Source organism: Taurulus bubalis, assembly GCF_910589615.1.
Source record: "Taurulus bubalis genome assembly, chromosome: 9".
NCBI classification, from domain to species: Eukaryota; Metazoa; Chordata; class Actinopteri; order Perciformes; family Cottidae; genus Taurulus; species Taurulus bubalis.
Genome location: NC_136597.1, coordinates 14,561,477 through 14,576,640, shown reverse-complemented (window position 1 = coordinate 14,576,640; position 15,164 = coordinate 14,561,477). Strand labels below are relative to the sequence as shown.

Sequence of the window (15,164 nt, the reverse complement as noted above, 5' to 3'; positions counted from 1 at the left end):
TCTATGTCATTTTAATAATTTGAGTTGTTTGTATATGATTAGTAATACATGTATACAGGAGACACTCAACCCTGTTTTGTTATTACTATTGTTATAAAGCAACATGACAAATCATTGAGTTACTCATTGAGTGATTAATGTAATTGCCCTCTGTTTCTATATAGTGTTGAAGTCAGTGTTGTCTGTTTCACCACTTCAGTATTCCAGGACAGTACTTGTCGATCAGAGATTGGTAATACGGCTTCAGCTGGTCGATGTCGGGCAGCTCGGTGGTCTTTGTGTACAAGTCAAATTTGCTGTTGACAAGGTGTAAAAATGCATCTTCAGGTCAAAGCAGAGTACCGTGATAATGTGCACATGAGAGAGGAGGAACTCACTTGAACTGCTGGACCCAGGGCAGCATGCTCAGGTCTTTCTCATTGCAGAGGTGCATGTAGTCTCCGTGGGAGTGCCAGGGGTAGAATGAATGGAAGCGAATCATGTACAACCCCTAAAGAGAGACCGAAAAAAAGATGAGCCTGTAAACTGAGCCTGTACAGTAAGCACTGCAGGTGAGAGAAAATCATTGCGGACTCTAATTTTTGAGTTTTCAATGTAATTATTTACTAACCTGCTCTGGGATTGAGCAGTTGTTGAACTTCAGAACTCTGTAGAGATACTCTGAAAACAACGATGTAAGAGTTCAGATATAGTAGCATAGATAACCAGGCTCTTCAATGCCATGACACGTTTCCTTCTTGTAAAAGGTGTCTTGGATGTTTGCGTGTGTCTGAATGTGAGGACGTCTCTTACCGTCATGGCCCCAGGACATGTGGACTTTGTCAAGCCCACAGTTTGATTCATAGATCCCGTATTCAGTGCTAAAGAGTGGAAAACAAGGAAAGTAATTATGTAACAGGGCAAATACCCAGTACTTTAAAAACGTTGACAGTTGTAGGACTGAAATAAACGGGGATAGCACAGTACAGAGTTTTATTTACATTGTAGAATGCCAAACCTGACAGAAAAAGTGTTGCAAAAGTGTGAACACCTTGATGTTAATGTCACATAACAAGTACTAACGTGTAGTTGGGGTTTTTCTCATCTGGGTTATCCAGGAAGGTATTGCCTCTGAACACGATGGAGTTTTGAAACTTACAGCCCACTGGGAAGGTGTCGCCTACTACGGCCCACTGCAAAGCACGCACACAAGTTTGCTATGAGAATGAATTATATCTTTCCATATATACATTATATAACATTTTAAATTAAGTCAGGCAGTATTGCAAGAATAATTATCAAAACAGAGTTCAAGCATACCTTGGATAAAGAGACAAAAAGGATTGAAGAGGAGTCTTAAAAATAACAGTGAGAGTATTGGGAAGACAAAAAAATACTTAGACATCAAAACAAAAACCTCAGCTTGAGGTGAAGCAAATCTTAAAAATGTGGGACTTTAAGGTAGGAAATCATATTCCTGAGTGTTGTTTAAAGTTCAAGCATCCTAATGGAACTGTAATGGCACAAGTGGGTGTACGAACCTGGGGTTCGTCCCAAAAAGCCATTGTCTTCCCAACATCATGGATCAGACCCACCAAGTGGAACCAGTCTGGGGAGGGATAGTAAGTACAGATTTCTGCTTATGTAAGTACTTGTACACTGTGTGTGCATATGTGTGTGCATATGTGTGTGCGTGTGCGTGCGTGTGCGTGTGTGTGCGTGTGTGCGTGTGTGTGCGTGTGTGTGTGTGCATGTGCGTGCGTGTGCTTTTTTTGTGTCTCCCTGTATGGGTACCGTTGTCTGGGTGTTCCCGGCGGATGCCCTCAGCAGTCTGGAAGGCATGGAAGGAGTTTGGGAAGTCCACATCAGGATCAGACTCGTCCACCAGCTTGTCTAGAGACATGACGCCGTCCATCATCCTCATCTGGGTGTGGTTGCAGCCGGCCCATACGGAGTGCTTTAGGGAGGTAAGAACCACAGCATTACTGTGGAGGTTTACTTTCTCAAGCTTGCGAGGAAAGCTCCTGAAAACCTTTTAAATTATTGGTGTCTGTTGAATTTTCAGATTAAGTATTGAGCAGAGCAGTATTGTCTGCCAGTAATTTGCAGTTCATGTGATATGGAAAGTTGTAGCTGGGTCACATACTGTATATAAAACGGAACAATGTAACCTTTGAGAGAAGTGCAAATGACGTTAATATAACAACATTGAGTCCAGAAATCTATTGGCCCCTTTATCTTTGGCCTTCACCTCAGAGGAGTGGGTGGCTGTTGTTTGCTCAGTCTGACACGTCATTCAGAGCAAAACAGAAATTCACAAAATACAAAGTCTGCCCCCCAAATATCTTCAAAATGTCTGTGCACTTGCTGTTTTTATTCCTGATTTACGAACCTTTTGTTTCACAAAGTCCAGCGTCTGATTGGTGTGCATAAGCTTGTATGTGTTGAACACACGGTCGATCAGACTCCCACTCTGAAACGCACACAGACATGCACACACGTCAAAGGATTTACAGCATCTCGGTTTATAAAATGTTATTGAGTAACTCCCCAAATATTTTATGGCTGAAATGTATTTTGTTAGTGACCTATGGTTCAAAGTATTACATGAATGAATAACACCCTCCTTCACTGCTCTTTGTGGCACACACAACAATGTGTAGCAGTGAAACAAAACAAGGTGAAAATTTCAGATGTATACGTGGCAACAAGTGTCGATTTTTTATTCTGGTCGCATTTACACTGAACCCACCAATAATGTAGCCCATCTTTACAATGTTTTTTTAATTTGAGTTTTCAAAAGCAATACATCCCTCAACGCTTCAGTGTAAAATGTTTAAAATCTATTCTATTACTATAAAATATTATAAGAATGAAGAGAAAGATGCACCACTGTGAACCACATGACCAGTGAAAATGAAAGTACCGGTTTTGCACGTCTTCATTAATAGAGACTCAGCAATGTTTTGAAATACCGTTCTTCCAACATGTGTAAGTAAATCCTTGGTCTACATGGAAAATAAGGGAAAATACCCCACCCCTCATTATGATTGAGACAATTGTGAAAAATAAGCATTTTTTTTTAACAACGTATGCGGTCAGATACCTTCCTCCCTTCTCTCCACATAAACAGTTGAGCTCTGAGTAAGAGGAGTTTTGAATGCTTACCTCAAAGTTTCTGTAGTCTTGCTTTTCTTTAGTTTGAATCATCTCCACATCTGGCCTATATGCCAGAGACGGGTCTGGACCCTGCATTTAAAATAACAGACAACTGCATTTACAAAGATAAATAACATACATGCTTCTGAAATAAAATAAAGTATAAGTAGTTCAAATATATCTTTTTTTTAAAGTTAAAAAGTAAAAGTGAAAGCATTTTTATGTATTAAAACCACACATACGATATCAATGACACTCATGGCTGAGTTTCTCCTGTCTGTGTATATCCTGCCCGTTTACACTGTAATGCTTTCGATCTGCACTGTTAGACGGCATAAAGTGTCCACCAATATCTAGTCACACTTTAACCACACCTCACTAATGGGCATGTGTGCGCGCGCACGCGTGTTTTCGTGTGCGTGTGCGTATGTGTGTGCGTGTGTTTGTGTGTGTGTGTGTGTGTGTGTGTGTGTGTGTGTGTGTGTGTGTGTGTGTGTGTGTGTGTGTGTGTGTGCGTGTCGCAATCCTTAGCAAATTCGGTCTGACGTAGGATGACTCGGTAGTTCTTTGTTTATTCCAAAGTTTAGTTGTTTCTTTTCAAACATATTTGTGAGGATTCGTAAACAGACTGGTTTGGATTGGACAAATATGGGGAAAAGATGACTCGGACCAGAAAATCGTTTCTGAGAAGATACTTTAATTTCCAATGTAGGGAGATTACAACGTTGTGGTTCTGAAAAAGAAAGGAAAAACATCTGTGAACTCAATTCTTCCAAATGTGTAACTTTACAATCATACATCTTACATCTTAGAAGGTAATCTAGTGAAACAGCTCTCCATTAATACGACATGCTACAGTCCACTGTGTAAAGATCTCAATAGTGAGGTTCTATAAAATGAAAATCCCATTCATTTTCAGAATCGAGGATTTTGATTACTAGACAGAATTTTATTTGCGAAGTCAGCACAAAGTACTACACTACCTGCGATCTTAAAATGTAACTACGGCGAGGACTCCTACTGGTCTGCTCCTGGATTTAAAAACGGACCAAAAAATGTTCTCTAATGTTACGGAACTACTTTACCAAAATATGTTTCTGAAAATATTTGATGCGAGCAATAAAGCATGCAGTTGCATAATCTATCTTAACTTTAGATCGACAACGGTTTGATTAAAGGTTTTTCTGGAGTTTCCAGAGGCCACGAGTTGCTGTTTGCAATGGTTAATAGAGTGAGTAGGTTTTTTGGTCACAATTCATCGTAGTTGGTTGGCTTGGTTCCATGCTTACAGCTCTCGGATTTTCTGATACACCAGTGGAGTGAATAAATAAATGGGATTTTTTTACTTCAATAAGTGGGCGGGACCTGTTGAGCTGTACAGCTCAGTTCAGAGAACATAACCTAAAGTGGCATTCACTTGCTATAAAGTGCATGGATGTACAACAATAGTGCTGCAGGGAGGGGTGTCAAATTGTTATCAGCCAACCGGAAAGTTGTCATTGCACTGGTTCGACTAAAGGCCAACAGGATTTTTCCATTGAATTTTGTATTATTGCGTAAAAATAACTAAAGTTTGTTATTTCCTATAAGTGAGTGATGTTTAAATGTGCATGATGGAGTCATTGTAAACTAATTTCGAAGGTGAACTGAATTGCACGACACGAGATTGTGTCCTAAACTCGTCTGATTGTGGGGACTAAAGATAATTTACTTTCACTTTCACTTTTGTCTATCAAACATAAACATCACTCCCACCTCATGGTTAGATAGATGTTCAGTTCCATATATATCTGTTTCGGTATTTATTACCCACTAGGTATTTTACCAGGTATTTTTAACTGCGGTGGTAAATAGGTGTCAACAGGTGGCTATTGACACCTATCTTCTACTAATGATAGGCAAAAACATAAAGTAATAGGCGACTTGATGTTTTTGGAGAAAGAATAAAAAACATGTTCTGGCAATTTTTAAGTCATGCAGGACAAACTGCAGGGTGTTGGGCAATTCATGTCATAGTACACCAACATAACAGACATTTACAGTTGTTGTTTTTTAAATGAGGCCGGTTCTGACTTTTGACTTTCCTTATATTTACTCTTATGGGCGTGTGTGTGTGTGTGTGTGTGTGTGTGTGTGTGTGTGTGTGTGTGTGTGTGTGTGTGTGTGTGTGTGTGTGTGTGTGTGTGTGAAACCCAGATTAAGAATTATTATCACTAACATGGCGTGAGGCACATTTTACAATCATAAACTATGTTGGTCATTACCATTTTAAAAAAAAAGCACCTCACAGTACTGTTAGACAAATAAAATACATGTGAAGGTTTGACTGGAGTTTTATTACACAATGCTGCTATTGTAAAAACAAAGTATAAGATGAAAGCAAAACAGTTGTTATATAAAAGGACACTTGTACCTTGAAGGAGTACAAGTCATACTGATCATAACATTGAACTACTTACACTGTTATGCTGAACTGACAAACAGAAAAACAGAACCTATACAGAATATAAAGCTTAAAATAACACTTTGATAGTCAACATTCACAGTGAATCATTTGAATAGGTTAAAGGCTAAATATAACAAGGCCTTAGAAATGATTAAAGCAATTAAGGCTGAAAAAACGACCTAATAGTGGCAAAAATAAAAAAATGATGTGTCACAGAGTTACAGTTTACACTACAGCAAACAGTATAGTTGTCCTTGTTCAGAGATGTTAAGAAGCATCCCAACAGATCATAGATTAGGGTTAGTGGTTATTTTGGCTAATTGTGTGCTCTATGGGGTTTGGGTGAGGGGTTAACATGGTTTGATTGGAGGTTATTCTGGGTTTATGTTCGCACGGAGGTAAAGCTGATTGTTTGCAGTGAGATGAAGGTCCTTTTAAGAGACATGGTGGATTAACCCAGAGCTCAAGTAGGTTCAGATCAGCAGGATCACCATTGATGACGATAGTAGACATTAGTTAGGTAGGCCAAGAAGGAAGAGGCTTCTCTCATTTCTTGTTTTCCTGGTTGTCATGCATAGTGTCTGAAGGGTTCTTATTGTATGATTGCCAAAGCACTGAGGGCTCTAGTTTCAGTGCAGTAAATTGTCAGTGACGGCCAATAACACTATGGAAATATTCCATTTGTGTTATCCAACGCCTCCATGGAACTAGAGGCTGTAGAGTTCAACAATACACACAATCCGGTTTAGTACCTCCTACTCCTAATTACTTAGCTCTGGAAACAGGGTATCACCACTACATCAGAGTCTGATGGGGCAATAAACTCAATAATTCTTCTTAAATGATCAAACGAGCCACAAATTTAGTCAGATTATCAAACCCAATTTATTTGCAGTTAAATCCAAAAGTAAACTCACCTGAAATGGTGGGGATAATAGAATCAGAAAGTTGACGTGTAATCTTGTGGCACCAATACAACATGCAAAGCAAGGGTCATATGCTCTTTGTCCTGGGACCCCTGCCTTGCAAGTTTCCTGCAGACTGTGATGGATATTTACAACGGAGAGTTTGGCTGATAATTTTACTTTTCCCATTTGTTCCCCCGTTTAGCTAATCTGAGGGTTTATTATTACTCTGTCTGCGTTTTTTGCTCCGTATGACTTCTTTTTTTTTTTAGCAATGTTGCCAAATTCCCAGATCTCCAGAAGTTAATTTATTAACAACGAGAGAGACGATCAAAACTTCAGAAATTATACACAAGACATAATTAACTATAATTATACTTTTTCTACTCAGCAGCCAAAATCAGATGCTACATCAAGGACCAACCCTGTCTCTTTGAAATCACCTGTATTTCTCATTTGGAACAGCAAATGTGTTTCGGGAGAAAATAAATGCTACATGGTTTACTTTTTATATTAATATATTAAGAAAACGTTGTTTGTTAACTTATGTAGTAGCAAATTGAAAGAATTGTGGCTAAGTGGTTAGCATGCCTGTCTTTCAATCAGAGGGTTGGTGGTTTGAGCCCCAGCTCTGCTAGTCCATGTCGTTGTGTCCTTGAGCAAGACAATTAACCCCTAATTGCTCCCTGTTGCTGTGTCTATGGCGTATAGAGCAAAAATGTAAGTTGTTTTGGATAAAAGCGTCAGCTAAATGTAATGTAGTACTGAACATACCTATAACATGTTCTCTGACAACATATTGTACTGTTTTTCGACCAAAATATCCAATATTTCAAGCAGATATTGTATCGTAATCCATCCATCGATTACATTTGTCATCACGACGCAATTGTGAAAACTATCCGGAACAAACGTTCTCTCTCGGAGACGGGGTTGCAAGGACTGACATTGAAGACTCATTTTGGGCCCGAACTGTGTTGATGCAGCCGATGACCTGGCTGACTTGCCAGTGTTCAACGGTAAAGGCATCAGTAGGTCCATGGTGTGGTGTTAGCCATAGCTGTGAGGACTGCGAGGGTTAATGGGGGAGGAGTCTTCACGCCCACTCTGTCCAATTAGCTGGTAGAGACGATGGCTGAGGTTCTGGACCTGACAGGTGCCGAGGACACACCCTACCCTCATCAGATGGCTGTGCCCTGTCCCGCCACCACTGTTGGCGTGACGACGACCTCGTGACCCGTGCTGCCAGACCGGCGCTTCCCGAAGCACACTGCCTCTTCGGTCAAGCAACGCGTCGGACAACCTCGGCGGGGGCTCTTTGTGCAGCAGGGCCCTCCAGATGATCTGTCTGTCTCCCTCTGCGATGTGGTCGTCAACGGCAGCAGAGAGATCAGATGCAGGAGGCAGGATGGCGGTGTTTATAGACTTTGAGTATTTAGAGGTTCTGGGTAAACTAGACCTGAGAGACAGAGAAAGAGAGAGGAAATGTTTAAATGCGCTGCCAAAGCAGTGCAATGCACACAGCCTGTTCACATATGATGGTGGGCAGTCATGCGCTTGTCGGCTGCAGTGAAACTGAATCGCTAAAACCAGATGAAATGCCTCACAGCAAGTCAGGCTTGTACTGCAGGAGTGTCCAGTACTCGACCTGTGCTCTCTCTCTTTTTCAAGGAACAATACAGAGAAAGAGTGGATTGAAAGAGAAAGTGAGAAGGAAAGATAGAAGGAGCGATTAACAAAGGGTGGTGAGCAGGTGGTTTGATTCTTTAGTTCGCTTACATACCCGCACTATCTCTATATCGGATTTCACAGGAAGCCAATTTGATATATTTAACACATTTTCGTGTATATATGGTCAAATGATGTCAGGTTTTCTTCTCTCTGCAGGTTTTCTTCTCTCTGCAGCTATTATTTGAAAAATTAGTTGATATGGCAGACATTCATATGAGACCAGTTCAGGAGCCTTGTGTCCATTCAATTGGACCCTTTTAAAGGGTCCAAAATATTTATTTGAACTAGGCACTTTTCCATCACTTGATTTGGAGGAAATAAATAAGGTTGCAGCGTATAGTTTCGTCAGCAGTTGACGCTAAAGGCTATGTATGACAGCAATCAGTCAGTAAACAGAGTAGAAGAAGTTCAGGTTGCGACCTGGAAACAAAATAAGACGCCTTGGCCGTCTAACCATATTTATATATTCGGCAAAAGAGTTTTCGTCAGCTATTTAATGCAAAAAAACACCTCAAGGGAGCATAAATACGTCGTCGCAATTGAGGAGGTTTTTCAATACTGCATGGGTTTGAGTCTCGTAAATGCATCTCTAAAAGTTTGTGTTGAACTCAGGGGGATTAAATTGGTACAATAACAAACAAACATATGTCCTATGACGTCAAAGTATTCCATTGAACACTTAAAGCACCTAAGTACTGCTTACTCATCTTTACCTGCAAATACAGGTAAAGAGTGGCGAGCTGTTTCTCTTACATGTCTCTTTGTCATTAATCATTGACATTTTAGATCAACAGAAAATGGCTACTAAAAATAAATGTTTCCAGTTAATCAGCAACAGTATTTTAGCAGGCAAATCTTTGAAAGCTGCAGAGCACAATGTAGAAGGTGGTAAGAGGCTCCTCCACCACACATCCTTGAGTGTGCGTGAAGTACTGTTTTTCTCACCTCCCTGCTCTCTAAGCATATTTCTTTTCCTCACATCCTTTTTTTGTTTTTCATTCATCCCTCACTCTTGCTCAGACGTTCAAGAGTTCAGCCACTAGAGAGAGTCGGTCTGTTTGGCCATGAAATTATGCAATACTTAGTATAGATCATGCAAGGTAGCAGGGGACAAAGAGCACATGGTGCTTTACAGCTTTCACTAACTGTAGGATTCTCAGAACAATAACACGGTCGTTAATCTGTTCACTCCTGCCCTTTTCACTGCTGACAGAAAGTGCCTGAATCAAGACACATTGGGTCATAAGAACATAATTATGTCACAATTTATATTGTAAACAACAACGTAGCATAATTGCTTTTACTTGATATTTAGTTTTTGGTTATGTTAAAGAATTTGTTCAACATTTAAGTGGCATTTGAATAGAAATATACTGTGTACCTGTATATGTGTGCACTCACACTTCCCCATTCACAAGTGTTGGCTATTCATGAGGTGAGGCAACATGGAATAAAAGAGAGGGACGGATGCAGCGTGTTAAAGTTCATGCTTGTTTGCTGTGTAAAGTGGGTCATAAAAACATATGATCTTTATCCTGAAACTAATCCCCAGTGGTATTCTGATCACTATATTCTGACTGGACACCTTGAGCTGTCACTGCCAACACACACACAGGCATGATGTTGGTGGGGCACTAGTGGGCACAAACATGTAAGTGATGTGTGACATACTACATACAAACAAGCCTGAAATATATGCTTAACATGTGTGTGCTCAGGTGCAATTTTCCACCATCATTCTCTCTCCACACACAAAAACATACACAATCATGGTTTAAATGCCACCTGTGGTGAGGTTTAAAACAGATGTCTCTGGAGGGAAAGGCAGTTGGGGCCAAATTGCCTCCCAGTAAAAATGCAGGCCACTGAACTGCTTGCCACTGTAACACAACACAGTTCAACTTAAAGATGAATGCCCCCCGACATACAGCAATGAACTAACAAAGGTGTCTGTCTGTGTCAAAGGCGTTTATGTAACAGGATAAAGTCTACAGCCTCGTGACTCTGTCAGGATGTATTTTAACACAGCGGTGCTTTGAGCTAAATGTTAACATGCTCACAATGACTAGGCTAACATGCTGATGTTTAGCAGGTGTTACACCTGACAGAGGTGTTCGCCGTCTTAGTTTGCATGCTAACATTTGCTAATAACCACAAAGTACTGCCGAGAATATTCTTTGTTCACAGTTTAAAATATTACATTTTGCAGGTAACAAAATTATTGGACACATTTTACTTTTGACCTGATGATGGCGCTCAATGAAATAAAAGGGGTTCACCAAAGTTATTCATATTTATCCTTTGGATGGCCTACGTTGAATATATGTCGCAGATATCACAACAATCATGCAATCATTGTTGGGATATTTCCCTCAAAACCTGAAATGTCAACTTCATTGTAGCGCTAGATAAGAAGTCAGGGGATCAGCAAATTAGGATTCCTGTCTGTGCAAACGTTGTGCCCATTCATTCAATCAAGATATTTCAGTATGAACCACAGACAGGCCGAGATGATTAATAGAGACAGCAAGCAATGTCTGTTTTTAGGTTTGAATTAGGACATTTGTCCCAACACTGCAAGATAACACTACTCTATGAGTTGAGGTGAACACACATATTTGTTTCTGTACTTTTCTATCTGCACTCTCTAGTCTATTGTGTGTGTGTGTGTGTGTGTGTGTGTGTGTGTGTGTGTGTGTGTGTGTGTGTGTGTGTGTGTGTGTGTGTGTGTGTGTTGTATGTTGTATGGTTGTCCAGGTTGTGAACCAGTGGAGAGTCCAAGGAGAAAAGGAGCTTCTCCAACATTCCTCCTAAATTAGTGCACAGCATGGGGTTCTTCAAAGAGGAACTGAACGCACACGTGCACACACACTTTCCTGTTGTTACTCTTCAAAAATACTTTGCGCAAAGAAAACTTTTTATCTCTATCAGATCCTCACTGTTTCCCTCACAGTTATTGTTAATGGGTCTACTCATTATTTTCTCTTCCTCTTTTCTCTCTCTCTTCTAAATTAAAACAGGGTCCTTTCATTTCTCTTTCTCTGTACTTTTTTGAGTGCTTCTTTCAAGGCATTTGGTGAAGTGCCAGCAGCAGTATTATGTTACATCCATCAGTGTGAGTCTGAGATCCTCTCTCCTCTTTCTCTTCACCCAGAGACTTTGTGTTGACACCTACTGAGCTCCAACCTATAAAACCTTCTCATAGCTTTTTTCTTACCTCAAAATGAATGCAAATTCAAACTTAGCATCAGATATTGAACTTGAGAAACAAGGTAAAAATAAAAAGTTGAGAAAAATAATATATGGCATGTACTGTGTAACACATCAGAGATTAATGATACATTCATTGTTATTGTTCCAAAACTGTATATTAAAGACACTCTTGATTTCTACTCTTTCCACTGTGCAAATATACCCAACATAACCTGATATTAACAGGTATGCTAATGATTGGGAGTAAAATGTTATACAAACTATAAGGCCACTGGAAAATAAACTGATGATGCAGGAGTCTTCATGTGAGAGCTATTTTTAAAGAGCTCGGTCACAAAAAGACATCCACTTCTATCACAGCCTACAACCGTGTGTGTGTAGAGTGTGTTGGTCTACTCAGAGTGGCCTGGTTGCGGCTTGGCCCCTTGGTATGTACGGTATTATTGCCCCAAATCCCACTAAATCACCTTCACCTCTGTCTCACCTCCTGCAGCTGAGAGGAATTGCCTCATTCTGCTGTTGGACCTTTTTCTCACATTAATGACTGCCAGAAGGCTATACAGACGCTTAATGTTCTCCAATTGCTGCCCTTCACGAACTAATGATTCTTTTCATAATTGATGAACCTATCCATTTTCTTGATTCATCAATTGATCATTAAATAAAAACATGTGTCAAATGCTTATTGCATGTTCCCATCTCCCAAGGTGTCCCAAAGCTATTAAATGTATAATAACATAAAACAGAGAAAAACAACAAATCATTACTTTGAAGAGGGTTTGTGTCGCTTCCTTGATACATTACTTTTGTTTGCATTGTTTGTGATTCATTAATTGTTTCAGCACTAAGCACTAAATCCGCACAACCATATCTTGTGCATATCCTAAAATACTAATGTATACTAAAGTACCGGGACTAAGACAACATATGTAGCCTCCTTTGATTTCGCCAATTCATTATGGAATAATACTGACTAAATATAAAAGCCTTTCACTTTAATTTCTGTTACACTGTAGAAACTGACCTCGCACTTCAAATGACTCCTTGAATCACACTTCGCCAAAGCGAGCAAAATCACATCTTTAACAAACGTGTTGGTTTTCCACCTTCAACTAAGCACCACTCCCGTTTCCGCGTGTGCATGTTGAGTGAGGCAGTGGTACCTCTGTCTGTGCGTGAGGCTCTGCAGTGTCAACGCACGCGACTGGACCTCCAGAGGCAGGAAACCGAGCAGCAGGCACATCCACGCTGGCAGCGACGCACACATGGCGGCGCAGTGGAGACGCACACTCCGGGGGGTGGCGGATCTCAGAAGTCCAATATATATATTTATATATGTATTGATTTATTTTAAAACGAAACTTTTCTGGAGTTGTCAAATTGTAAGTTATTTTAAGAAGTAGTTGGTCCCGTATGGATGAGTGACGGCATCATCGATCTTGTCCGCTGCATCCTTCCTCTTTGCACACTGGTCCTCTCGCTTTAAATAAGAAAAGACGCAGAAAAAAAGACGCAGTGAAAAACGCAGGAGCTCGTTCGGGCTCACATCGGGAGCAACTGGAGTCTTGCTCTCTCATTTATAAAGCCTGATTGAGGGAGGAGGAGGAGGAGAAGGGGGAGGAAGGCTTATTGTCTGTCCTCAACAACCTTACCTTCAATGAACCACATGAAGAACTCCAGTCTTCTCATGTATCCTTCTGAAGTTAATGTCATTTCTTTCTATTGGCCTTTTTGTTTTGTTTGAGGTGACCATTGGGTTGTTGTTTTTTTAACACAGACAGGGGACTTCTATTTGTGGGCAGAGTGAGCTTGGCCCACATAGAAATAAACTACTGAACCATCATTAACCAACGGAGGTCATATTAAAACCCTCTGGAGTCCCCACGTGAGCATGTTTCATTTACAGCCGTATAACTTTATGTATTTATCATGGTAAGTAAACTAGTTGAAAGGCATGTACATTATTATACATTTTATTCTTACCTTTCCCTGCTGTATTTATGTGTATAAATATTTTTCACAACCCAAATTACAAATTTGATCTTTTTAGCCACCTGATTCGGCTTTCAAATTCAATTAAAATGTATTAATTTAACAATTTGAGAAGTCAGACTTGAATCTAAGTTTGTGTTGAAAGGGGATGGGATGCATGTTGTTAAAGGACAGTTTAAAAAAGTGCTTAACAAAGAAAATAAACCTAAATCAGCTTGGACTTAATAACAAAGCCATTATAAGACCAGTGTGTTTGGGCTAAAGAGGTCGAAAGGAAAGTCTAAAGGTATTAGCGAGACCTTGAAGTGTGAGTGAGTGTGATTGTGGACAATTGATTGGAAACTGATAATAACAATTATCCATCAATAATTGGCTCCCACTAAATCTTTGATGATAAGGGATGAAATAAGATTGTTTTTGTAAGTTTCCGGATTTTGGCTCTGAAGTCTCTTGCACAACAGATAAATCAAATGTTAAATGTGAACGGTAGAGTCAGAGCTTTCAATCTAGATTTATGCCCACATGCCCTTGTTAAAATATATGAGCAGAATTTTCTTGTGACATTTCTAAAGTTAACAGCAAAAACTGACATTTATCTTTACAAGCCAAGCCAAGAATTCAATATCAATAAAAAACAAAAAAATAAGGGATCACTTCCGTGCACTGGCAGTATATTAATTAATATGGTTGTCTAGTAGTGTGTATCTGCCCTCCTTACAGCTGTTATTTGACATGTGGATGTGGATTTTGGTAATGTCACAGTACAAACTGCAAGCCATTGCTCCCAACCTTGGGTTGAGATCCCACAAAAAGGAGTTAGTTGATTAATCTGAGTCACGTCACTTTTGGGGATTCTGTCTATTATCTTTATTTTTAACAGTCCAATTGGTCCAAATGGTATAGTTTAAGAAAAAGTACAAATCTGTCTTTGCTTGATATGCCTACAGCCCGTACTCTACAATAGAGGTCATCTTTGACAAGGGGGTTGTGAGATGACTTTGCTTCATTTATAAGGTTGGGAGGTTTATGACCATTGAATCCATGTGGCATACACTTTGATCTTATATCAGATATTACATGTTCTGTGTGCAAAGAAATTGCTCTAGTTGTGTAACCAGGTTCATGGTTGTCATGATGTCTCCTGAAATACAAACATCCAAAGAAGTAAAAGAAAAGGATTCAGAAAGGTAATTCGGCTCTGCTTGCAGTGATCCTATTCTCCCCATTTTCCTTGTGTAACAACTATTCTTTTTTTGTGAGGACACAGATGATAAGCTTAGAGTCTGAGCCCGGTTAAAAGAATGCTCTGTGTGTGGAGGTGGCTTCAGGCCTTAATTAAAGATGTGTGTGTGTGTGTGTGTGTGTGTGTGTGTGTGTGTGTGTGTGTGTGTGTGTGTGACTCAGCAGTTTGCAGTAATACCTTGTAAGCTCAGTTTCCAACACTGAGCCTCAACTCAGTCCAACATGTGCATTAACACGTCTCCTATCTATCCTGAGAGCAGTGTGTGTGTGTGTGTGTGTGTGTGTGTGTGTGTGTGTGTGTGTGTGTGTGTGTGTGTGTGTGTGTGTGTGTGTGTGTGTGTGTGTGTGTGTGTGTCCACACTATCCAGACTCATCCCTTCTCTGTCTGATCGCTTTAGCAGACAAAGATGCTTTGGCACAAATCCTCAAAAGGGCTTTAGTTTTTCAGATGATGGAACAAAAATATTTCATACAGCAAAATATAGCAAAACGTGACG

At 40.0% G+C, this 15,164-nt stretch overlaps 1 protein-coding gene across 1 annotated transcript; it reads right to left on the bottom strand.

Annotated features, from left to right (window-relative positions):
• Nucleotides 1-187: 187 nt before the first annotated feature.
• miox (myo-inositol oxygenase) lies at nucleotides 188-12,700 on the bottom strand (the record flags this gene model as incomplete). The annotated part of the gene is made up of 11 exons (XM_079223314.1): nucleotides 188-296; nucleotides 378-490; nucleotides 611-660; nucleotides 793-860; nucleotides 1,063-1,172; nucleotides 1,521-1,588; nucleotides 1,774-1,936; nucleotides 2,372-2,452; nucleotides 3,148-3,228; nucleotides 7,666-7,948; nucleotides 12,597-12,700. 11 exons carry the CDS (start codon nucleotides 12,698-12,700, stop codon nucleotides 188-190), a joined length of 1,230 nt encoding a protein of 409 aa, XP_079079440.1.
• Nucleotides 12,701-15,164: the final 2,464 nt, after the last annotated feature.